The sequence below is a fragment of the Anabrus simplex genome, chromosome 1 (genome assembly GCF_040414725.1).
Source record: "Anabrus simplex isolate iqAnaSimp1 chromosome 1, ASM4041472v1, whole genome shotgun sequence".
Lineage (NCBI taxonomy): Eukaryota > Metazoa > Arthropoda > Insecta > Orthoptera > Tettigoniidae > Anabrus > Anabrus simplex.
This window is the reverse complement of record NC_090265.1, coordinates 1,713,201,304-1,713,227,173: the sequence shown is the minus strand read 5'-3', so window position 1 is coordinate 1,713,227,173 and position 25,870 is coordinate 1,713,201,304. Positions and strand designations below refer to the sequence as shown.

The 25,870-nt window shown below is 43.1% G+C and overlaps 1 protein-coding gene across 2 annotated transcripts in view; it reads right to left on the bottom strand.

The window, feature by feature from the left end:
* MFS3 (major facilitator superfamily transporter 3) overlaps nt 1-25,870 on the bottom strand; it is a 353,439-nt gene that overhangs the window by 169,715 nt on the left and 157,854 nt on the right. Inside the window, exon 1 of one of the 2 annotated variants that reach the window (XM_067138451.2) lies at nt 5,692-5,970. The exons of the other annotated variant lie outside the window; for it this stretch is intronic. Coding sequence (XP_066994552.2) covers nt 5,692-5,800 — 109 coding nt within the window. The 5' untranslated portion in view covers nt 5,801-5,970. Of the gene's footprint in view, nt 1-5,691; nt 5,971-25,870 lie in introns of those variants that run through there. 2 annotated transcript variants of the gene reach the window in all.

Genomic DNA, 25,870 nt, shown 5'->3' with positions numbered 1-25,870 from the left:
GTATCCCATCGTCGCCATAAGACCTATCTGTGTCGGTGCGACGTAAAGCCAATTTTAAAAACTCTTCCGTTTGTTCCTCTGATAGGTGCATATGGCTCTGAGGTTCACTCAGCCTACACCAAAATTGAGTACCAGGTTAATTCCTGGGGGCAAAGGCGGCCGGGCGTAGAGCTAACCACTCTACCCCATCACGTGCCGAGGTTAACAATGGTGGAAGCCTTTACCTTCCTCTCCTCCAAGGGCCGTCATGGCCTGTACGGAGGTGATTTTGCTTTGCTTTGTTCCTCTGATAAGTTATACAGTAATCACCACCACTAGCGGCGTCTCTGTAGTTAACACGTTTATCACTTAGCAACCAAAATGCAAAGTAATGCCAACTGTAACTAACACACATGCTCACCATTCCCTAACCTCAGTTGATGCAGGGGCGTACCGTTAGGGCCTCAATCCGAGCGGACCCGCAGATTTCCCAAGAAAAGGTAAATAAATGAATATGTTTAATACATTAATTTATCCGAATGCCATCCTGCATGCGAAAGGTGACGTCGTCGTGTGTTTTTTGTAGAATGGGCCGAAAAAGTTTGTGTTCATAACGCGTATGTAGAACAGATGACGGATGGTTGCATCTACTTGCTAATTATTGTTACTGTGTTGAGTCTGAGAAAGCTGTCTCTCATAACACAAGCGGCTCACTCTCTCACAAGTATCTGCGCCGAGTTATTATTAAAGAAACAGTGCAAATTGGTTCCAAAATATAACATTTTTGACAATTACAAAGACAGGCTGATTTTTTCCTGTAGCTTCCGAGATAGTTTCCTATCTGTAACATAAATATTTGAAAAGAGCATTTTTTTAATGTATAATGTCCGTAGGTGGCAGCACTCTCGTACCGGTAGGTTGGTAGTTGAAAAACCTACAACCTGTCCAGTCAGTGACAGGGTCAGGGATGGAATGAATGAAGCCCCCATCTTGCAGTGAGGATAGGAATTGTGCCGGCTGCCAAGGCCTGCCGCACTCCTCTGGGACAATGATTAATGACTGGCAGATGAAATGAAATGATATTGGAGAGTGCTGCTAAAATAAAAGGTGACAGGGAAAACGGAGTACCCGGAGAAAATCCTATCCCGCCTCCACTTTGTCCAGCACAAATCTCACATGGAGTGACCGGGATCTGAACCACGGAACCCAGCGGTGAGGGCCGACGCGCTGCCGCCTGAGCCACGGAGGCTAGGTTGGCAGTAATGCACTATTTTGTAGATGCTACGTGCATTTCGCATACCAGACAATGGAGGTGACGCGAGAGGAGCAGCACAGCACAATCAAATTCTGTTTTCGCTTAAACCATACAGCCACTGAAATTTACGAAAAGCTGAAGCATCATTATGATCCTGAAGGAAAACAAGCCAGCACAGTGTGGAAATCGCGAAAAGAAGGCAAAAGTTGTTCCATCTGTAGGGAAAGTAATGGTGATCACATTTTCTGACTTTAATGGAATGATTTACCAGCATGCCGTTCCCCTCTCACACTACTGTTACTACAGGTCAGTACTGGCTATACTGAGGAAGCATATTGCAAAGAAACGACCAGAGCTTTCTCGGACTGGGTGGCGACTTCATCATGACAATGCACGGCCTCACGTCGCAAATCAAGTCATGTAATTTCTGGTTCGATTCATAAACCTGTGTACCGCATCCACCTTATATCCCTGATCTTGCACCCTGCACCTTGCAAAGCTTGGGGCATTCGATTTGAGAACTCTGAAGCAGTGCTCAAGAAATGTGAAGCGATTCTCAAGGACCTGACAAAGAATGGTTTGCAGCATGTGTTCAAGGATTGGCAGAGACGCTATAAAAAGTGCATTGAAGTAGGAGAGAACTACTTTGAAATAGATCATGTAAACATTGAAATAGAGTAGGCCTAATAAATATCTGTGAAAAAAAATCAGTCTCAGTCTTTGTTGATGAGCCCTCGTATTTATAGTGCTGTTTCATTCGCAAAACTATCATTTTTTAAACTGAAACTTATGCAACTACGAAATGTTATGACCCAAGATAGACTCCGTGAACTCAACCTCGTCAGCATCGAATGTGTCATCCACGTATATCATTGAAATCGTGGTCCGACTCGTTGGCTGAACGGTCAGCGTACTGGCCTTCGGTTCAGAGGGTCCCGGGTTCGATTCCCGGCCGGGTCGGGGATTTTAACCTTAATTGATTAATTCCAATGGCACGGGGGCTGGGTGTATGTGTTGTCATCATCATATCATCCTCATCACGACGCGCAGGTCGCCTAAGGGAGTCAAATAGAAAGACCTGCACCTGGCGAGCCGAACGCGTTCTGGAATATCCCGGCACTAAAAGCCATACGACATTTAATTTCATTTCATTGAAATCGTGAATGCCTCTGCATCCTAGAAAGATCGCTTTATGGTCGAATGTCTTCAGAATCAAATGAGTGCAGTGAAGTTTTAAACATTTGAAGAGTAAACATATATTTATTTACGTTGTGTTTCAATCCCCTCCAAGTAATTTAACCTTCAAAATAAAATCTGTTAATAAACTAATAATGGTACTGGTTTTACGTCCTTACTACCTACATTTACGGTTTTCGGAGACACCAAGGTAGCGGAATTTTGTCCCGCAGGAGTTCTTTTAAGTGCCGCTAAATCTACTGACACGGGGCCGACGTATTTGAGCACCTTCAAATACCACCGGACTGTGCCAGGATCGAACCTGCCAATTTGGGCTCACCGAGCTCGATAGCTGCAGTCGCTTAAGTGCGGCCAGTATCCAGTATTCGGGAGATAGTGGGTTCGAACCTCACTGTCGGCAGCCCTGAAGATGGTTTTCCGTGGTTTCCCATTCTCACACCAGGGAAATGCTGGGGATGTACCTTGCTTAAGACCACAGTTGTTTCCTTCCCATTCCTAGCCCTTTCCTATCCCATCGTCTCCATAAGACCTATCAGTGTCGGTGAGACATAAAGCAAATTTTAAAAAAAACTTGGGCTCAGAAAGCCACCGCCTTAACCTTCTCAGTCCGGCCTATTATTATATTAATTAATTCTTTACTCGTATAGTAAGTACTTTGTATATATTAAAAGGACGTAGATCTGCTGTTGTGTTATTGATTGGTCAGGGGGCCCAGTTTTGTTCTCTACATGCGGGTCCGTATTATCTTCGTTACACCTCTGAGTTGATGTGAATGCTGTGAAGTGAGGAAAAAAAAACTACGTTGACTCAATTGAAAAGGGGCTACTCTTGGTCATCATTAGATGCTTCTTTTTTTTTTTTTTTTTTTTTTGCTATTGGCTTTACGTCGCACCGACACAGATAGGTCTTATGGCGACGATGGAACAGGAAAGGGCTAGGACTGGGAAGGAAGCGGCTGTGGCCTTTATTAAAGTACAGGCTCAGCATTTGCCTGGTGTAAGAAGGGGAAACCACGGAAAACCATCTTCAGGCCTGCCGACAGTGGGGTTCGAACCCACTATCTTCCGAATACTGGATACTGGCCGCATTTAAGCGACTGCAGCTATCGAGCTCGGTCATCATTAAATGATTCTGCGTAGTTTTCTATTTCCTCTCCAGGTAAACCTCGGGATGATGACTATTATTCAGGCTGTGGTCGGTTCCTTCTCAATTCTAAACCCACTTAGTTATCAATACACTAGTAAATATACTCCATCCACACAGGTTATCAGCTAACCCCATGCAAGGCTGTTCTGAAGTAACGACGAACCTGCCTCTCGTCCACTTCTCGTTTTTCTTTAGACAGAAAGCAAACATATCCTCAGTGTTCACTTTGAACCGCTTTCATTACTACAACTTGATGCAATGTATTGTGTGAAAGTATTTTGAGGAGATAACTTAGGAAAAACTTTGAAAAGCTTATTTAACAATGAGTTACTCACTCTTATGGTCTTAACGTTAACGTACGTTGGTGCCTACGTCGTCAGTTACGACTTTCTCGCCAATGCACTGTACAAACTTCTGTGAGCCAACGCATATGATGATGATGATGATGATGATGATGATGCTTGTTGTTTAAAGGAGCCTAACATCAGGTCATCGCCCCCCCCAACGCATATCAAACTTGGAAAATGTACAAGTATATTTCGACTGTATATCGAGCATTATACAATATTGTACTAAACATTTCGAAAAACTTTCATAGGTGTAGTGTCACACTCGATGTAGTGAGTCTTCTCTTGCGGCCTGTGGGTGACAATATGACCCTCTATCAAAATGTAGGAAAGCTACTTTACAATGCTGAGTTTGATATATGGAAGGAGTGAATTATTGTTGTTTTTGTTTTGTTCACATTTGTCAATGGAATTACATTATTATTATTATTATTATTATTATTATTATTATTATTATTATTATTATTATTATTATTATTATTATTATTGAACATCAAGAATGTGTCATGGGACCTAAGTTGATGTATGATTCGGCCTTGCACTTGAATGTAGAACACAATGTCTCAAATCTCTTACTTCAGGCACAATGTTTTAAAATGGTAAATGCAAGGACTGAAATAACAATGGCAGTTTTGTAACTTTCTGTCCAGCTTACCTGGGTTCGATCCCTGATTCTACCCCGAATTCCAGAACTGGTTCGAAGGGTTGGAATGGGATACTCTTGGCCTCGGTTAAGTTGAGCACGAAAGTGGTTTTTTTTCTGTTACCTCCATCTTACTCCCCATTTAAACGCTAGGCGAATGCTGTGATTGAATCTAATACCGTGATTTCCCGACTAATCCTCACCTTCTTTTTCCAGGCCCTTTTCCCAATTTCTTGGAGTCACCACGTCCTGTGGATTTAGGCCAGTTTTATGGCGGTTTACCCTTCTTGTCAATCCTTCGTGCTATCTATTTGTAATACCAGTCAGTTGCAAGTAAAGACCAACATCAACATGGGTTATTAGCCAAAATTTTATACACTCTAAGAACACGGAGCTGATAATTAAGGTGTCCTATCAATTCAATTTGCTTTAAGTCGCTCAGACACAGATATGTCTGACGGGATAGGAAGTGGCTAGGCGCGGCAAGGAAGCGACCGTGGCATATTAAGGTGCAGCTTCAGCATTTGCCTGGTGTAATAATAATGGTGCATGGTCTCCGGAGAAGCTTGGTGCAGGCTTTTTTCTAGTAGACGGCCTATAGGCGACCTGTGTGTCTTTGAGGATGGGGCCCTACCCAAGATGATTTTTAATGTTGAAGACATCACATGACTCCAAGCCAGATGAATTAAAGAATTAAGGTTAAAACCCCCGACCCGGCCGGGAATCGAACTTGAGACCCTCTTAGCCAATAGCCCGAGCGCTAACCATTTAGTCATAGAGCCGGACATTGCCTGGTGCGAAAATAGGAAACCACGGATAAACCATCTTCAGGCTGTCGACAGTGAGGTTTGAACCCACTATCTCCCGAATGCAAGCTGACAGCTACGTGACCCAAACCACGCGGCCACCCACTCGATGCTATCATCCTTAACAACCATTGTTTAAAAACAGCACAACCAGAGAAAAATAACGGATAACTCTCACTTCTCTTTCTTTTCTAATCGTCTTGCTATTTCAGAAGTAGATCAATTAAAAACTTGCCTTGCCTTGCTGGTCCTTCCTATGCTCGATGAAAATAATTTTAATGAAATAAATGAATTACTGTTCTTTTCGACTAAACTTACCTTCAATCGGAATATGCCGCTTGTTCTCCTGGTTTTCACGAGGGGTTGGAGGGACGAATACATACTTTTTCCCTGCAAGAGGCACTAACGGCACGTGAGTGTCAGTCATTGTAACACACAAACACGCTCACTCGCACACACACGCTGGTAAAGAAGTACTACGCGAGTAACCCCACTTCCAAGGCTGTTGCTCTTTTTATAACCGCCCAGTCTCTGGTGCGACGTGCGGACTTGCCCGTCTGCGCGTGGACTGCAGCTGTAGGTGAGAAGGGTTACGTTCCGTTTCATCAGCCACAAAGAGCTGGCGCGACGTTTCTCTTGAAGTTCACAGACAACCGCGGCCATTCAGCGTTCTCTCTGACTTGCCTGCTACTTCCTCAAACTGGTTGCTCTATCCTTCTCCTGCATATCAAATATGAAGATCGGTGAACGTGACACTACTGTAAACGAAGCAATCATAAAGCGAGTGCAACTTGTAAATAAATAAAAAATACTGTACTAGTTTTGTACCCTTCATGTTGACGAAGTGGAACTATTTTGTTTGTTCAACCCTTGTCCCGTATCTCTACGGGGTCGGGTATGGGTGAGATGAATCTCTCGTTGTGCCCTTTCTGACTTCACCCTCATCAGAGGAGTTGCTGAGATGAAATGCTTGACGTGATATATGATAGTAGGAAGGGAGAGGGTGAAACCCGGTACCGGCACATAGCCTACTCCTGTCGAATAGCTCTAAGGGGTCTGCTCAAGTCTTAACGATTCCATCCGACGGACGAAATACCATCAACAGCGTCATATGCCCTCACTCCGTATGAGCAGTGCGGAGAGGTTTGGAATTTAATCCAGGCTCTTGGCACGCAATCTAGTGATCACACATTGTATACCACCACCTCCCCTACCCTGCCGGTCAACATTCTGATGGTAAAAATTTTGTTCGACCAACGGGCTCGAACCGACTAATCACGCTGTCAGACCATTTAGACTTCAACGCCTTACCGATCATTGCCACCAAGCGGGCTAGCGAAGTAGAGCTATTTGTGTCAATCACTTAACTGGAGCTAGGGACCATTATAGGCAATTTATCTCAAAAATTCAAGACTCTAAGCGTCAAATAATCCGGTTCATACAGTCATTCAGAGCAATTCAATCATTCAAATGAGATTCCTGAAGCAGTCCTGGTCATAAAAATAACTATAAAAATAGTGGATCCGTCAATAGTTAGCGGTGGCTCAGACGGTTGAGGCGCTGGCCTTCTGACCCCAACTTGGCGGGTTCGATCCTGGTTCAGTCCGGAGGTATTTGAAGGTGCTCAAATACATTAGCCTCGTGTAGGTAGATTTACTGGCATGTACAATAACTCCTGCGGGACTAAATTCCGGCACCTCGGCGTCTTCGAAAACCGTAAGAGTAGTTAGTGGGACGTAAAGCAAATAACATTATCATTAGTAGTTAGCGATTTTAATACGTATCTGGTTCCAAGATACCGAGTTCGATTAGGGGGCAAATTCAAATGCTAGTCTATTATTCCGTGTCGTTATCTTCCGGCGCGTTAAGAGCACCTGTATGCTTTAAGGTCCATATCTAAGAAACTATTTGTTCACGTGCTTCCTTCCCTTAGTTCGTCAATAGGCATGCAAATAGCAGCAAATCACACACAAAAATTCTTATTTCTGCTATGACTTTAGGCACAGAGATGAGTCATAATTATCAGTTTGTAAATTAATAACATGTCCGCCTCTGTGGTGTAGTGGTTAGTGTGATTAGCTGCCATCCCCGGAGGCTCGGGTTCGATTCCCGGCTCTGCCACGAAATTTGAAAAGTGGTACGAAGGCTGGAACGGGGTCCACTCAGCCTCGGGAGGTAAACTGAGTAGAGGTGGATTCGATTTTCAACTCAGTCATCCTGGAAGTGGTTTTCCGTGGTTTTCCACTTCTCCTCCAGGCAAATGCGGGATGGTTCCGCTTCCTTCCCTCTTCCTTGTCTATCCCTTCCAATCTTCCCTTCACCCCGCAAGGCCCCTGTTCAGCATAGCAGGTGAGGCCGCCTGGGCGAGGTACTGGTCATCCTCCCCAGTTGTATCCCCCGACCCAGAGTCTGAAGCTCCAGGACACTGGCCTTGAGGCGGTGGAGGTGGAATCCCTCGCTGAGTCCGAGGGAAAAACCGAACCTGGAGGGTAAACAGATGATGAATTTCACTAAAACTTGCCGAGAAACTACACACATACGATAAAGTACACTTGAATAATAATAATTACTGCACTGTTCGTCCGCAAAAACAACGTAGTTAACAATAAGCAAGAATAGAGTTCTGAAACGGGTGAAAATTTACCCAGTCGATGTTCCTCTCACACTATGAGCGGAACTATCAAAGCCGCGCTGCTGGTTCAAGGTCATAACATTTAGAAGGGTTCACTTGAAAAGTACTAAGAGAAGAGACCTAAAGAGCACATTAGAAATAACTGAAATATACATTTCAATTTCGCCTGGCATACGCGCATAAGGCGTTCCGTATAGATATACGCAACAATAAGGTTTGGAATAAGAGCAATTCAAGCAGCTGTTTCTTCGTGGTGAAAGAAAGCCTATTAAAAAATCCGAAATAACTCCATTTTACACCCACCTCTACCGCCTCAAGGGCAGTGTCCTGGAGCTTCAGACTCTTGGTCGGAGGATACAACTGGGGAGTATGACCAGTACCTCGCCCAGGCGGCCTCACCTGCTATGGTGAACAGGGGCATTGTAGGGGGATGGGAAGATTGGAAGGGATAGACAAGGAAGAGGGAAGGAAGCGGCCGTGGCCTTAAGTTAGGTACCATCCCGGCATTCGCCTGGAGGTGAAGTGGGAAACCACGGAAAACCACTTCGAGGATGGCTGAGGTAGGAATCGAACCCACCTCTACTCAGTTGACCTCCCGAGGCTGAGTGGACCCCGTTCCAGCCCTCGTACCACTTTTCAAATTTCGTGGCAGAGCCGGGAATCGAACCCGGACCTCCGGGGGTGGCAGCTAATCACGCTAACCACTACACCACAGCGGCGGACATCTTTCTATAACGTAGAACGAAATTATACACCTGTTGCTCCCAAGGAAGACAGCGAGATCGCGGCTAGTGATGACTAAGAAAGTGACTATGTTGAAGAAAGTGATCAGGCACGTTTTTAATATGTTAATTTCCTCTATAGGAATTAGTAATTGACAGTTATATCCTATTTCAAATGCTCAAGTCATCTATAAAGTAAACAATCTCAACTCAACTCCGAACCTACATTCCGTCGAAATTTCTTGGATCTACAAAAGGAATATTTGGCATCGAAAAATAAAACACTGACTCCACCAACAAATCTCTGAAGCGTGCTCAGTGGATTTTTATAAAATCTGAGGAAGGGAAAAATTCCAGTCCTCAGAAAGCGTCAAGCAGAAAGATGCTATGACCGTGGAAGTAAAGAGAACAGAAAACCCACAACGTATTGTGTAAAGTGCGAAAAACTATTTTTCCGGGAATATAAAAAGCCACTGCGTGGAGAATATGTGGAATAAGTGAGTGAGCAACAGGAAGTAATGGACCAGGAGTGAAGTATAGTCAAATCTGATCTTTGAGTATTCTCAACAGTTTTTACCCTTTGCTCTTCCCTGTATACCCAGCGAGTGTTTATCATACCGTACGTGACTCTTTTGATACAAAAAATGCGCGTCTAATTTCAATTACTGAGTGATGCCAGTATATGTGTAAGCGTTACGAGAACATGGATATTTCAATATCCATGCTTATCATCACAAGTTGTGTCCGACTCGTTGGCTGAACGGTCAGCGTACTGGCCTTCGGTTCAGAGGGTCCCGGGTTCAATTCCCGGCCGGGTCGGGGATTTTAACCTTCATTGGTTAATTCCAATGACCCGGGGGCTGGGTGTTTGTGCTGTGCCCAACATCCCTGCAAGTCACACACCCATAACGCTATCCTCCACCACAATTATACGCAGTTACCTACACATGGCAGATGCCGCCCACCCTCATCGGAGGGTCTGCCTTACAAGGGCTGCACTCGGCTAGAAATAGCCACACGAAATTACTCCGAAACTATTACAATTTACTGCATAAATGTAGCATCATTTAAATATTACAATTTTTGCTATTTTTTGCTATTTGCTTTACGTCGCACCGACACATATAGGTCGTATGGCGACGATGAGATAGGAAAGGCCTAGGAATTGGAAGGAAGCGGCCGTGGCCTTAATTGAGGTACAGCCTCGGCATTTGCCTGGTGTGAAAATGGGAAACCACGGAAAACCATCTTCAGGGCTGCCGACAGTGGGGCTCGAACCCACTATCTCCCGATTACTGGATACTGGCCGCACTTAAGCGACTGCAGCTATCGAGCTCGGTATATTACAATTTAGAATTAAGGGAGATTTTTGCTTTTGGGTAATTTTCACCCATCCCGCGTCTTTGCGTCTCGACAGAGAGCGCGCGTCCTGTCGGATTAACTCGTAATTTCAAACAATACGCTAAAAAGTAAGTTTTTAATTTAGTGTTCGAAGTAACCTCGCATTTCAGGTAACTTCGGGCATACATGATTGAGTTTTACGAGATATATGGGGTTGCTTCGGAAACCAAACAGAAAAAAAAAGAAACCCCCAATGCGCGACTCCTAAAATTCCAACCATTAGCATTTTTTCCTTACAGTCTGTGCTGTTTGGGTTCGTCTCCTTAACTTTGTTCTCTAGGGTCGAGGTATATCCGCGGCTTCTCTGTATGTGAGAGTGTTTCTTTCAGAGGTTAACTGGGTGGGGGTGGGGGTATTAACCCCTCCCCGGAATGTTTGAAATACTCCCCGGAGAAAACCCAAATCACCTTGTTGAAAGAAATATGATTTATTGTGGAACCACCAACTTTCTGAATTTAAAGGTTGTCGCTGTGGATAAAGTGAACTAATATTGCCGTAAATGTTATAGTCTGTGTAACTACATTGACCGCCTCCGTGGTAATTATGATTAGCTGCCACCCCCTGAGGCCCGAGTTCAATTCCCGGTTCTGCCACAAAATTTGAAAAGTGGTACGAGGGCTGGAACGGGGTCCACTCACCCTCGGGAAATCAACTGAGTAGAGGTGGGTTCGAATCCCACCTCAGCCATATTCAGAGTCGTTTTCCGTGGTTTCCCACTACATTGTGTAGTGCTGGGTATTTCTATCTGTAGAGGTGAGATTTTACGATCCCCAATGAACTAATTAAGTACGACTTACTCCACAACTTCATGAAGAATGCTGGTACCGTACTGCGTGATCCAAGCATCAGCCCAGTCACTTCCGTCTTTTGTAGATGGTATTTATTTTTGCAGAAGGGGACTTTCGGAATGTAAAGGGAGGAGACTTCAGGCAAATGCCGGGATGGTACCTAACTTAAGGCCACAGCCGCTTCCTTTCCCTCTTCCTTGTCTATCTCTTCCAATCAACACCCCCCCCCCCCCCGCTCCTCCCAAGGTCCCTGTTCAGCACAGCAGGCGACACCACCTGGGCGAGGTATTGGTCCTCCTCTCCATTTGTTTCCCCCAACTCAAAGTCTCGCGCTCCAGGACACTGCCCTTGAGGCGGTAGAGGTGGGATCCCTCGCTGAGTCGGAGAGGGAAACCAACCCTGGAGAGCAAACGGATTAAGAAAGAAAAAAAATATAGAAAGTAACTACATTGTGTAGCGCTGGGTATTTCTATCTGTAGAGATGAGATTTTACGATCCCCAATGAACTAATTAAGCACAACGTCTTCCAGAACTGCATGAAGAATGCTGGTACCATACTGCGTGCTCCAAGCATCAGCCCAATCACTTCAATCTCTTGGAGATGGTATTTAATTTTGCAGAAGAGGGCTTCCGGAATGTAAATTTTCCTTTTCTCAGCGTCTACTTCTTCTAGTTGGCCTCTATGATTCTCAAGCCTGATAGTCGGGTCTATTATGTAGCCTTTGCGGATGACATTGTGGTTCTGTCAGAGTCAATAGAGGAGGCACAGAACCAAATTGCCCAACTCCAGGAAGAAGCAAGTAAGACAGGCTTATGGATCTCCTTCGAGAAGACACAGTACATGACCAACATCGAAACAGCACCCAGATGGATGACAGTTAAGAGAGAAAGGATTCAGAAAATGGAGAAATTCAAATATCTGGGGGAGTGGATGGACAATAACCTGTCAGAAAGAGAGGCACTGTTATCGAGGATCAGCAAGATGAACTTGGTATAAAAGCTATGAAGACTTACAACAAGAATATCTCGATCAATGTAAAACTCAGACACTACCTGACAGTGATCTACCCGGAGGCTTTATATGCAGCTGAAAGTTGAACCTGACAAAAACAGGATTGGTCAAGAAGTTAGAACTAGTGGAGAGAAAGATTCAGAGGAAGATACTGGGACCCCAGAGAACAGAGGATGGATCATACACAAAGAAAGGAAACCAAGAATTATATCTAAAGGTGGAAAAGATCTCGGATAGCATCCGGAAGAGGAGCCATGTTTTTCGGATATATCACCAGAATGAACTCGGGAAGACTGACCAATCGGATAAGATATTTTGAGACCAGAAAACTACAATGCGCTGGTACCAGGAGATGAAGAAAGACCTGGAAGAAATGGGAATACAAGGAACGGAAATCAGCAACAGAGATGCTTACAAGTCGAGGATCAAGGCCACGAAGAGGTGTCAAGAAAAAGCTACATCCCTTTCCCAAGCCCCATGGTCAGAAGAAATAGGAGATTGCAGAGTGAAAGGATGAAGGATTACTGTACGAGGATAAAAGCACAGAAACAGATGACGCTGAATCCGAATTAACGTCGTCCATAGTCGGCCAAAACGAAGGACCGAGCTCGATAGCTGCAGTCGCTTAAGTGCGGCCAGTATCCAGTATTCGGGAGATAGTGGGTTCGAACCCCACTGTCGGCAGCCCTGAAGATGGTTTTCCGTGGTTTCCCATTTTCACACCAGGCAAATGCTGGGGCTGTACCTTAATAAAGGCCACTGACGCTTCCTTCCAACTCCTAGCCCTTTCCGGTCCATCGCCGCCGTAAGACTTATCTGTGTCGGTGCGACGTAAAGCAACTTGCAAAACAAAAAAATGCAAAACGAAGGAAAAAGAAGAATGTCAATGAATTAATATATTATTGTTTTATAGCTGAAACTATACAACTATAAATAAACAAGAATGAGAAACTCAGTACCTATATCTTTTACACCAGCCAAATGCTGAAGCTGTACCTTAATTAAGGCCACGACCGCTTTCTTTACACTCCTAACTCTTTCCTTTCCCATCGTCGCCGAAAGACCTATCTGTGTCGGTGCGACGTAAAACAAAATTTTTAAAAGTTCTTAAAATATCAATCAACATCACAATAAAGAAATCTAAAAAAAGTTCACTTCACACTTAATTAACAGGCAATGAAAATGAAAATACACAGCTTGTTTCCAGTTTCTCCCGAGTTAGGAATGAAAATTACTAATTCTAAAAGTAAACGTTCGAAACAAGTACCCGGGCAGTGCATGGAGTAATTTGATATTAAGACACGTTATTTGATTTAATGATAGCAAATGCTGTGGAGCAGCACGGCTATTCTACCCCTACTGTATATTAACTTTGCTCGGGGGAGGAAGAGGTCTGATGACTCGAAGAATGACGGCATCAGCAAAAGAAAGGAAAGGGCCGCGGAGAGCTTGTGGACTAAATACTCTCTAGGCCAGGGCCTCTCAGGGTGCATGCGCGTGGTCACGGTGCAAGAGACGACTTGGCTTGGTTGACCAGAGTGCAGACCCCCCACTCCTCGATTTGGAGCAATAGCGCTTACTCTCTCTTTCCTCACGCCTGTCTCGCTCGCTCCGCCTGTCTCCCTCTGCCCCACTTGCGCCGTAGCGCTCCAAATCCAAGCTGACTTGAGCCGAGCATAGGCGAGTTGAGCCGAGCTTAGCCGAGTAGCCCAGAGACGAAGCGTTGATCCGAGCCATGCCGAGCGGCAGCGATGCACAGTGCACGGAGCTCTTGCGCCTCTATCTGCACGCGTGAGATTTTGGGCGTTTGAGAGGCCCTGCTCTAGGCCATCTGTGTAGGTAGGGAACAAGAATTGGCCAAGGAAGGTCAGATAGGAAAGTTGAAAGCGGAAGTTTGAGAGCCTCTTACGATTGCCAGGGGAAACGCGCTCAACTAACTTGATACTATCAGTTGTATGATCTTAAATCACAATCTCACAGGGATGAAGGTGTCCGGCTCCATGGCTAAATTGTTAGTGTGCTGGCCTTTGGTTACAGGGATCCCGGGTTTGATTCCCGGCAGGGTCAGGAATTTTAACCACCATTGGTTAATTTCGCTGGCACGGGGGCTGGTTGTGTGTCATCTTCATCATTTTATCCTCATCACGACGCGCACGTCGCCTACGGCAGTCAAATCAAAAGACCTGCACCTGGCGAGCCGAACTTGTCCTCGGACACTCCCGGTACTGAAAGCTATACGCCATTTCATTTTTTCAGAGATGAAGGTGGGCGGAGAAAGAATAATATCGCTCGTGGGCTACAATAATGCCGCAGCTTTAAAAACATACACAAGTTCTGAGATAAATGAGTTTAAAGCTTCTAACGGAACACAGACAATTATTAAATTCTTATGCAACACTGGTACAACTTACACTGTGTTCCTATTGATGAACAGAAGAACCTTCGGATACTAACAATCACCTGACACAATACACAAAAGGACAAAAACAAGATTGATATCTGAATTGTGTTCAGAAATAAAATCGTAGAAGTAACGATCCATGGGAAGTGAAAGAAAATCTGCTATTCAGAAACAAGGCTGTGTTGAAGAATAGTTGGTAAAATAAATCAAAGACAAATTTGGAAATTGAATCAATGAAAGATAATTGTATCAAAAGATTTGATGTGTTGTTCAAGTAGGTGAATTTGCTACTTATGACAGCAGGAACAAAGAGGATATTTGACGTAAGAACTTTCTGAAGAAGAAACAGTTGTTCATCTTACATATATACAAAATGTCTGAAATTAAACTCATAAGCAATCCTTGTTACTTGAGGGTTACACTTATATATCAGTGCAGTCTATTAATTCTTCCACCAGGTCATATAAAAGGGTGATTGTAATGCACCCAAGAATGTAGAACAGGCAATTTTATGAAATTGTTAAGCGGCCGAATCTCATGAAATGTGAAGAACGCATGTAATAAGATTTGTAAGACCACGTCTCATGTTTGTATCAAAAACGTTCTGCGACGTATCGTAAGCTATTGGCACTGAAGAACTCAGCAAGCATGCCGTGACCTCTGATCAGAAGAGAAAACTGAGGAGTTCCGGTTCTTCAAAGAATGAAGATATCATCAAAAGAAAGAGAAGGACTACGAACTCCTAGGACTCGGGGTTGTAAGAGAACAAAAGTTGAACAAACAAGATCGGATAGGAAGAAGCAATACCAGATTCAACTACGGTCCGATGGTCGCCCGCCTACGCTCCCAATCTGAGTTCATGGGGCCAGATAACCGTGTATGTATTCTACCATCCTTACCCCCAGGGCTGATGGGATAGAACTGCGCTGGGCTGAGTGACTCAGACGGTTGAGGTGCTGGCCTTCTGACCTCAACTTAGCAGGTTCGACCCTGGCTCAGGCCGGTGGTATTTGAAGGTGCTCAAATACGTCAGCAGCGTGTCAGTAGATTGACTGGCACGTAAAGAACTCCTGCAGGACTAAGTTCCGGCACCTCGGCGTCTCCGAAAACCGTAAAAGTAGTTAGTGGGACGTAAAGCCAATAACATTAACAGATAGAATTGGTAGGCCTACGATATGGCAGCGGTTTTAATTAGGGCACGGCCCCAGCATTTGCTTGTGAAAATGGGGAAAGCAGTTGCCGACGCGACGGTTGCGTTTGAATCCACCATCTCTCTAATGTAGTCTTATAGGAAACTTGGTCGATGTGTGCTGAGGTGCTTTTTCCTGAATCGTGTTTTGCAATAATTGGTCTGGTCAGAGCGGCGGCTGTGGTCGATGTTTAAAATTACCGACCTATTCGGTCTCACATTTGAACTTTTGGTATTGTTTGGTAGTTGGGAGGATTATATTATTATTGGAATAACCTACTGTTGAGGAATGTTCAGTGGGTTTTAGTTTCGAGTGAGACTGATTTGATTTATGGGTGGTATAGTTCGTTCTTGACGAGATTCGAAGACGAGTCCTTGCGTTAGGAAGATGCAGTGCTGGGTGTTGGGAGGAGGGGAATGTTCTTCTGGTGGGGCTTGCGGTATTTAGGGTGGGGGGAACTAGGCTTGTGGAAAGGAATTCTTTTTGACTGCCGGCCACTCAGCTACTCAATTCCCGAGTGGCTGTTGTTGGTTTAGGACAGTTTGTTGGAGGGGATCGCGTTGCGCAGGTGTGTGACTTGGTCTGTGATGGAAGTAAACTTGGCTAGAAAAATTGCTTGTAGGAGGTTGTGGTCTTGATAAGTTTGCGATTGGTTGAAGGTTGTGGGTTCAATGGTGTTTGTGGTATGATAAGTGCCTGGTGGAGGGAGTGGTGTGTTGGTAGAGAGTACTGCTGCTTGTACTGAGCTTTTATTGCCTTCTTTATGCAGGGGCAGCCAACGAAAGTGGCAGCATGGTTCCCATGACAATTTGCAGACTTTGCCAGGTCCCGAGGCAGTGTGCAGTCAATGTGACGGTGATAACCACCACATCAGTTGCATCTGGTGGAAGGTTTGCAGTAAGCAGTTGAGTGGTTCAGCTTTAGACAGTTGAAGCATTGAATGGTTAGGGTAGAATCTGGTCATGTTTGGGGTGTGGGGGTTACTGCTTGTGTACTCTTTGAATTTGTATGGGAGGCCTAGGAATTTATCATCCCAGGCTCCGTTTGTGTAGAGATGTTAGTCATGGAGACCTTTGCGAGGGTTGATTGCGCTTTGCTCGTGGTTTTTTCCTAGTTCTGTTTGTTTGGATTCTGCGCTTGTTGGAGCTTTTGTGAGAGGTGTTTTTGAAGGACCATTTGTTGCTTGAGTGAATTTTGAGAATGCCACTGGTGATTCCTGGGTTTGAGTACTTTTGGGGAGTCTGGTATCATTGTGAAGATGATGAATTACTAAGAAGGGAAGATTTGCTTTCATAAATGCTTGAGTGAATTTTGGAATGTGTTTGTTCTTCTGGGAACGATAATACTCGTGTAGTTTAATATATCTTCAATGAAGTTGAGGTGCATGCGTTGTTCGTTGAAGGCGTCGCTTATATGATGTCTGTGTTCAATCATTTCTTCGTGGGTTCTGAGGAGTGGAGGAAGAACAATAATGATGCCATACCAAAAACTGATGGGATTCTTTCGCACAAACATTATTATTATTATTATTATTATTATTATTATTATTATTATTATTATTATTAGAGCTGTCGATCGATTAAAAATTTTGATCGGTTAACCGAATGCCTTCAATCATTGTAGAGTGTGAGCTGCACGCCGAAAACTGTCAACTCCTAGAACGACATTCCTTGCATTGTCAGTGGAAACAGCGACAACTTTGTCTTCGAAACCCCATTCACGAACTACACCTTCAAACACTTTTATGATGTTAACGGCATTGTGGTTTTCTCTAACAACTTGTTATGTTGAATTACGATAATCCCCACTTGAATCAATCCAGTGAGCTGTAACCCCTAAGTAGCTACGGTTAGATATGGAAGACCAAACATCTCCCGTGAGATTACCATATTCTGCTTGTTTTTCACCTAATAATTTTAACCTTTCTACGCCATAAAACTTGTCATTTTTTTAGTGTTTTTTATTACCGTGTCTGTAGAGGGAAGATGGTAAGTGGGAAATGAAAGCTTCCGATAAAACCTCTTCAATACTACGACCAGAAACAACGCGGCCTACTAACCTGCACAATCCACTTCACTAGTATATTCGTAATTTCAGTGTTCGTATTAGAGCCACAGGCTTCAAAATTAGGTGCTCTAACGTTGAATGAGAAGATAAACTAGTAGAGACATTGATAGATGGCTGAGTGGCTCCGACGGTTGAGGTACTGGCCTTCTGACCCCAACTTGGCTGGTTCGATTCTGGCTCTGTCCGGTGGTATTTGAAGGTGCTGAAATACGTCAGCCTTCTGTCGGTAGATTTACTGGCACACAAAAGAACTCCTGCGGGACTAAATTCCGGTACCTCTGCGTCTCCGAAAACCGTAAAAGTAGTCAGTGGGACGTAAAGCTAATAACATTATTATTATTATTATTATTATTATTATTATTATTATTATTATTATTATTATTATTATTATTATTATTATTACAGATACCTTTTGGAAGGGATGGATATGTTTATGATTATACTTAAAACTACTTACAGCGTAACTGAACTATTTTCCGCATTTCTTACAAAACACCACTTTTCTGTCTGTCACCTTACAATAATCGTTTAGTTTAAGTCCGGAAATTTTACCAAGATTTCCTCGCAACGGTTCATAAGACATATTTGTAACTGAAGATCACAGACGCCGAATGCAAATTCTGAATAACAACCACATACAAACTGAGATTTAAGTTGTCACATTTTCTGCTGTGTCTTTCTAGCAATTGGTATCTGGAAATACCTCAATGACAGTCTCTTTAAGTACCTTCACCTCATGTATCCATTATGCCGCCAGACGGTGTTTTGTGAAGGTCCACCAATATACTACAATAGCCTGACCGGTATTTACTTTCCAATAGTTCGTAAAATCAATGGTCATAAGCGTCGTTTTACAAGAAAGCAATTAAGGAGGTGTTATTGCGTTTACCTTTTTGAAAGAAAGATATGAACATCAGCTTACTTTAATGACCAGTCAACCATACTATAGCTGAGGTTAGCACGCCAAATAACAATACAATACACAGGTTTTGTGCTACGAAAAACAGTTATTTTTTCTTGTCCATACTACAGTTTTAATGGGTTCAATTAATCGGCTAAAGCACCATTGATCGGTTAATTGGATTTTTTAGATTAATCGGTTCGATTAATCGATTGAATCGACAGCTATTATTATTATTATTATTATTATTATTATTATTATTATTATTATTATTATTATTATTATTATTATTATTATTATTTTTATGCATTTTCGACAATAGTGGCGTTATGTTGAATGGCTCTTATGCTGTTGTGTATGCAGTGGGCTTTATATAGGTCTAAGGATTCATTTTTCCAGTTCTCTGTCTGTCTGTCTGTCTGTCTGTCTGCACACGCAGGACGGAGGCAGATGCAGATTACCACCGGCATTTCTAGGATAGTTAATACTATGCAACTGAGATGTATCTACGTTTTCACGATAGAAAGGAGCACTTGTGTACTTTTAGAACGAGTTTAAGTGATAAAATTCTTTGTCTGTCACTTTCTTAGCGGAATGGAGCTACACGAGTATACAATGACACTGATTCTTCCATGCAGAAGTCCAGGAATTGCACCTTTTCTCATTTGAAGAGAAACAATAAAATATCAAAGCACATGCCAAAACTGATGGGATTCTTTCACACAAAATTTCAATCTCTAATTTTGAGTAGATCGTGATAAGACGGACACGATAAGCATGCTAGGCGCTTCCTTGCAACACGTTGTCCTTGGAATTGCTATTAGCGACGGAAGTGTAGATAGCGAGCAACCACAACTCTTCACTGATACAATCGGGAGTGTAGTGGTTAACTTCAACACGTATTGCAGCGCATTTTCTTTATTGTATTTGGTGTATAAGTGCCAGAAATCTATAGATTACTGTAAATAGTAAACAGCTGGCGTAATTTTGAATGTGGGCCGATGACCTTAGATGTAAGGCCCTTTTTAAACAATAAGCATCATCAACAATTTTGAATGCCTGCTACTTTCAACAAGTCTTCGTAGATTTTTTTTTCAGTTTGTTTTAAGTCGCACCGACACAAATAGGTCTTATGGCGACGATGGGAGAGGAAAGGGCTAGGAGTGGGAAGGAAGTGGCCGTGGCCTTAATTAAGGTACAGCCACAGCATTTTCCTGGTGTGAAAATGGGAAACCACAGTAAACCATCTTCAGGGCTGCCGACTGTGGGGTTCGAATCCACTATCTCCCGGATGCAAGCTCACAGCTGTGCGTCCCTAACCGCACGGCCAACTCGCCCGGTTCATAGATTATTGTAATATTCCTTGTGGTTCTTCTTGTATATTATATCATGGCCACATAGACTCTTAACCACAAGGACGTGACTTCTCACTTCAAAAATTCACTTGAATTGATCGGGGCTCGAATCGTGACCGGCTTGGTGAGAGAACCATGAGTCTGACTGAGATTGTATAAACCAAGCGAATTATTAGCTTCCATCCCTTCGTCACGACGTATGTATGTTGGGTATTCAGCCCGAAGGCTGGTTTGATCCTCTGCAGCTCCGCCAACAGCTGTCATAAATAGCCTAGGCGTCACTGAAGAGGCGTACTAGGGAAATGAGGAGTGATCTAGGTTCCCGTTGCTTTCCTCACCGAGCTAGCCGTTGCTATTACATATCAGTCTGCCAAGCCCACTGAAATGCATGCACCAACCGACCCTATGAGCGATAGTTTCACACCATTCATAACAGGGACTAGCTGCATAAGCAGTGGTATTACTAGCATCACTCATACCTCAGTCACTTTCATATTGCCAAAGCCAAGGATGAGACTGGGACAGGTCAATGAAAGTAACAAATTTGATATAGCCCATACCAGAAGACATAGTACACTGTAAACACTACATCTCGCCAGCAAAGGCATGTTCGTCACGACAATTTATTCAATAAGTTGGCACCTGTGATCTTAGCATTTGCCTCCAAGACAAACAAATATACATTAGTGCTAATAATTCGTTCTTCAGACCATTAAAACTGCAATCATTTCTACCAACCACAAAAAAATCTGACTGTAGAATTGGAACCCACATATTCCTTGAGCCGAAGAGCAGCACTTCACTGGGCTCCCTGGGTGGGAGCAGTGGCATCCCTTGCCTGTGGTAAGCATACTATCCAACCTCCCTTGGATGGCGTTAGCTTGATGAGGCCTCAAGTGGCTCGTTAGCTTTCTACTTGGAAGGATCGGGCCTGTTCCATTTTTGTTGTTGAGCTGACAGGATGATTACGCAGTTGCACTTCGTCTTAAACAAATTATCACAGTACACCGGTCATCCGTGATCGTATTACACCTTACGTTGATGACTACAATGCCTCAACACAATAGGAGAAAGAATGATTATAGTGAATTTGTGCTGGTGATAGTTATGACAGGCTCCACGAGGCAGATGGTATGACCCCTCTGGTTCGGAAAGCAGCGACTGACAGTAATAAAACGGTGTTCACATAAGCGTGGTACCACGATTGAAAACAGGCGTAAAAATAGGCTAGCCGAGTACACGCCTCGTGTCAAAAATGTGATCCTGAATGCGCAGGCGTGAACGGAAGCCTTCTACTCGCCAGGCCTCTGCCAATAGGCGTACCAAATAATCTAAGCACGTTTGATTTTTCGCCTGAACCCGGCGCAGAGAGACGTGACAATCAGTTATTCCACCTCGCGTGGGCAGGTAATGTGAAAAGTTCAAAAACAAGATTCGAAGTTATCCGAGAACAATACCTTGCGGTTGATTCAAGTTTACCATGTTCGTATGATGTCAATTCGGATGACTGCTAGCTGCAGTACTGTCAGTTGAAGGAAGTTGTACTAACATTTTAAAAGTAACGAATTCTTATTCACAAGAATTGGAGAAGACAGTGAGAAGTCCGGCACGCGAGTAAGAATATTTACGCTCAAAATGTGTTGCAAGTTCAATCATCACTCAGTCACCACTCATCTGCATTTAGGGCAGTCGCCCAGGTGGCAGATTTCCTATCTGTTGCTTACCTAGTCATTTTAAATAATCACGAAGAATCTGGAAATTTGTTGAACATCTCCCTTGGAAAATTATTCCAATCTCTAATTTCACTTCCTATAAACGAATATTTGTCCCAATTTTTCTTCTTGAATTGCAACTTTGTCTTCATATTGTGATCATTTCTACTTTTAAAACCACCACTCAAACTTATTCGTCTACTAATGTCATTCCACGCCATCTCTCCACTGACAGTTTGGAACATACCACTTAGTCGAGGGTTCCATACATTGGAACCATACTCTAGTTGGGGAGCTTTCACCCCATCAATGCAGTTATTAAAACTGAAAGGACTGTTCCTATTAGTTAAACTCACAACCTGACTTTTAATCCCGATTATCATCATACCATTGCCTGCTGTGCATCTCACAACATTGTGGAAGTCTTTTTGCAGTTGCTCACAATCTTGTAACTTATTTATTACTCTATACAGAATAACATCATCCGCAAAAAAGCCTTACCTCTGATTCCAGTTCTTTACATTTAGATATAAGAAAACATGAAGGTCCTTGAGCAATCCACTCTTAATGATTATATGATCAGATAATTCTTCGCCTACTCTAAATCTCGGAGTTCTATTTTCCAGAAATATAGTGACCCATTCAGTCACTCTTTTGTCTAGTCCAGTTGCACTCATTTTTGCCAGTAGTCTCCCCTGATCTACCGAGTCTAATGCCTCAGATAGGTCAATCGCGACACAGACCATTTGACATCCCGAATGTAGGATATCTACTATATATCTTACTGGAATCATATAAGTCGAACTTCAGTGGAATAACCTTTCCTAAACCCGAACTGCCTTATATCGAACCCGTTATTAATTTCACAAACATGTCTAATGTAATCAGAAATAATACTTTTCCCAAAGCTTACATGTAACACATGTCAATCTGACTGGCCTGTCATTTTCGGCTTTATGTTTATCACTCTTTCCTAAGTTTTTAATCCACCATCTTCTTTTCCTTCTATGCTGTTTACATTTCTAATTCTTTACAGCAAACAATTATTCTAATTTAATAACTTCAGCAACAGCATTGCACATTAGTAACACGGCGAGGCTAAAACAGCAATGAAGCTCACGACTGCCGGCATGTAACATGTTCACGTTGCAAACCGAGTTGTAACGATCACGATACGTGCCGCTTTAATGTAATTACCCTTTAAAGCTGATGTTTTCAAAGTTTGCATGTTGTTTATGATCTAAGCTCAATTCCTCAGAGTATGACAAGAACATCCGTTACGTAAGAACAAGACAAAGACATCGATTAATTAAGATAGCCTAGATCAAGGATACAACTTGACTTGGAAGTGTCACTCCCCTTGTGGAATACTTACAGTCGCAAGATAGCATTTCTCTTCCTGAGGATAATAATAATAATAATAATAATAATAATAATAATAATAATAATAATCTTACTACATGCGCTAAGCGAGTATACTGTTTCTGAAGACGCGGCTGGTTCAGTCACTCCTCTTTTCCCCTCTTCTTTTACGAAGAAGAAACGCAGACTATCAGAACATCTGACAAAAGGAAAATAGCCGCATTCGAAATGTGGTGTTGGACACCAATGCTATAAATTCTTCCGACAGCACACAGAAATAAATAAATAAATACAATTTTTTCATCTATTTCAGTTAATTCGGCCGGCCCCGTGGTGTAGGGGTAGCGTGCCTGCCTCTTACCCGGAGGCCCCGGATTCGATTCCCGGCCAGGTCAGAGATTTTTACCTGGACCTGAGGGCTGGTTCGAGGTCCACTCAGCCTACGTGATTAGAATTGAGGAGCTATCTGACGGTGAGGTAGCGGCCCCGGTCTAGAAAGCCAAGAATAACGGCCGAGAGGATTCGTCGTGCTGACCATACAACACCTCGCAATCTGCAGGCCTTCGGGCTGAGCAGCGGTCGTTTGGTAGGCCAAGGCCCTTCAAGTTATTTCCGGGGTCGCTAAAGCCACTCAGGCTCATTTTTTTCGGCCGGGTTTTCACGCCGGATGCCCTTTCTGACACCACGTAAATTTTGAGATGAAAATTTCAATCCAGGATATAGCGGGATTCGAATCTCTGCCTTCTTCCGAGTAGGAAGGCAGTAACTAAGCCACTAGTCTGCTTTACGTCGCACCGACAGAGATAGATCTTATGGCGACGATATTGCTAAAAGTGGGAAGAAAGTGGCCATAGCCTTAATTAAGGTACAGCCTTAGCATTTGCCTGGCGTAAAAATGGGAAACCACGGAAAACCATCTTCAGGGTTACCTACAGTAGGGTTCGAACCCACTATCTTCTAAATACAAGCTCATAGCTGCGCGACCTTTAACCGCACGGCCAACTCACTCAGTGCTAAGTCACTGAGCTAATCGTGTCCGCTAATAATAATAATAATAATAATAATAATAATAATAATAATAATAATATGGCTTTAGCTACAATGTGCTAGCATTTTGATTTGACGCCATCTAGTCTGCTTTTGTAGGCTATCAATTTCGATGTTCCGTTCTAGTCTACGAGGTGGCAGAGAAACGGATCTCTGTTTTTAAAATGAATTTTGTCGTATTAACATCAAACATGTCGCCTACCGACATTGTACGACATAGAGTGCGGAATGGACTTTCTATCGCCCTTCAAAGATGCGATTATCGCTGCCAGGTTTGAACCCGTGATTCACAGATAGAACTAATGCGTATATGAAGTCGAGAAGAGTCTGTCCAACATTACGTCTGCACTTGTTTGGTCACGTCTTATGAATTTCAGCCAGATTCCTGGAAGAAGGCCTCGGATGAAGTGTGTCGCTAACCATGCAACCAATTCTGCTTTCCCAGGAAAGAACAAGAAAAAATGGAGTGGAGGTCACGAATATCCTCTCCCTTTGTGGTGGTTTAAGGTCGCAATTAGCCGTGCGGTTAGGGCCGTGCATCTGTAAGCTTGCATCCAGGAGATAGTGGGTTCGAACCCCACTGTCGGCATTCCTAAAGATTGTTTTCCGTGGTTTCCCATTTCCACACCAGGCAAATGCTGAGGCCGTATCTTAATTAAAGCCGCGGCCACTTCCTTCCCACTCCTAGGCCTTTATCGTAGCCATAAAACCTATCTGTGTCGGTACGACGTAAAGCAAATTGTTAAAAAAAATATATAAAAAATATTCAGGCCTTCGGTGACAAATATGGAGAGTATGGGGCGAAGGGTTCTTTAGTACTTATCTGCTACAGGCTGCCTTAAGGTGAGCACTTCTGCAACATTTATAACTACTTTCATTATAGGCAGTGTTATCGACGAGGAACTCACTGGCTACTGTCATACATTAATGCGAAATAATAATAATAATAATAATAATAATAATAATAATAATAATAATAATAATAATAATTTTTTTGCTAGTTGCTTTACGTCGCCCTGACACAGATAGATCTTACGGCGACGATGGGATAGGAAAGGGCTAGGAATGGGAAGGAAGCGGCCGTGGCGTTAATTAAGGTACAGCTCCAGCATTTGCCTGGTGTGAAAATGGGAAACTACGGAAAACCATCTTCAAGGCTGCCGACAGTGGGGTTCGAACCTACTGTCTCCCGAATACTGGGATACTGGCCGCACTTAAGCGACTGCAGCTATCGAGCTCGGTAATAATAATAATAATAATAATAATAATAATAATAATAATAATAGTAATAACTTTGTGCTCATTGTCATATTATTATTATTATTATTATTATTATTATTATTATTATTATTATTATTATTATTATTATTATTATTTCCTGGAATTAACTTTATGCTCATCTCTGATGTAGGAAGAGTGAACCTCGGAAAGTGGAAATTTCGTTTCTTAAATTTTTCGTCTTCCTGATGGGGAATCAAACCCACGTCCTTCCGGGTGAATCGAGCACGCTTTACGTCTCGGCTGCACCAGGTTGATAATAGACACACGAAATTAATTTATTACATTTAGGCCCTATGTATAACATTATTATTATTATTATTATTATTGAGCATTACGAAAATGTAATAGGGAGCCTCACATTTCTCTTCCCGTCGAGGGCCCATTTTAATTCCATGGTAGTTGCATGTCTCGATATCGAACTACTTAATTTAACTTCCACTTTTAACTGTTAAGTGGCTAAATGGTCATTGCTATGGAAGGATGCGAATCGGGATGAACTGATGCGATCAGCCTGAATCACAAAGGTTTGAAATACTTCGTTAACTGGCACTATGGAAATCTGTACAGCCGCGGGCGTCAACTGGAACTTACAAAGAGCGCCGAGACGCGGACATCTGTTAAGCTAA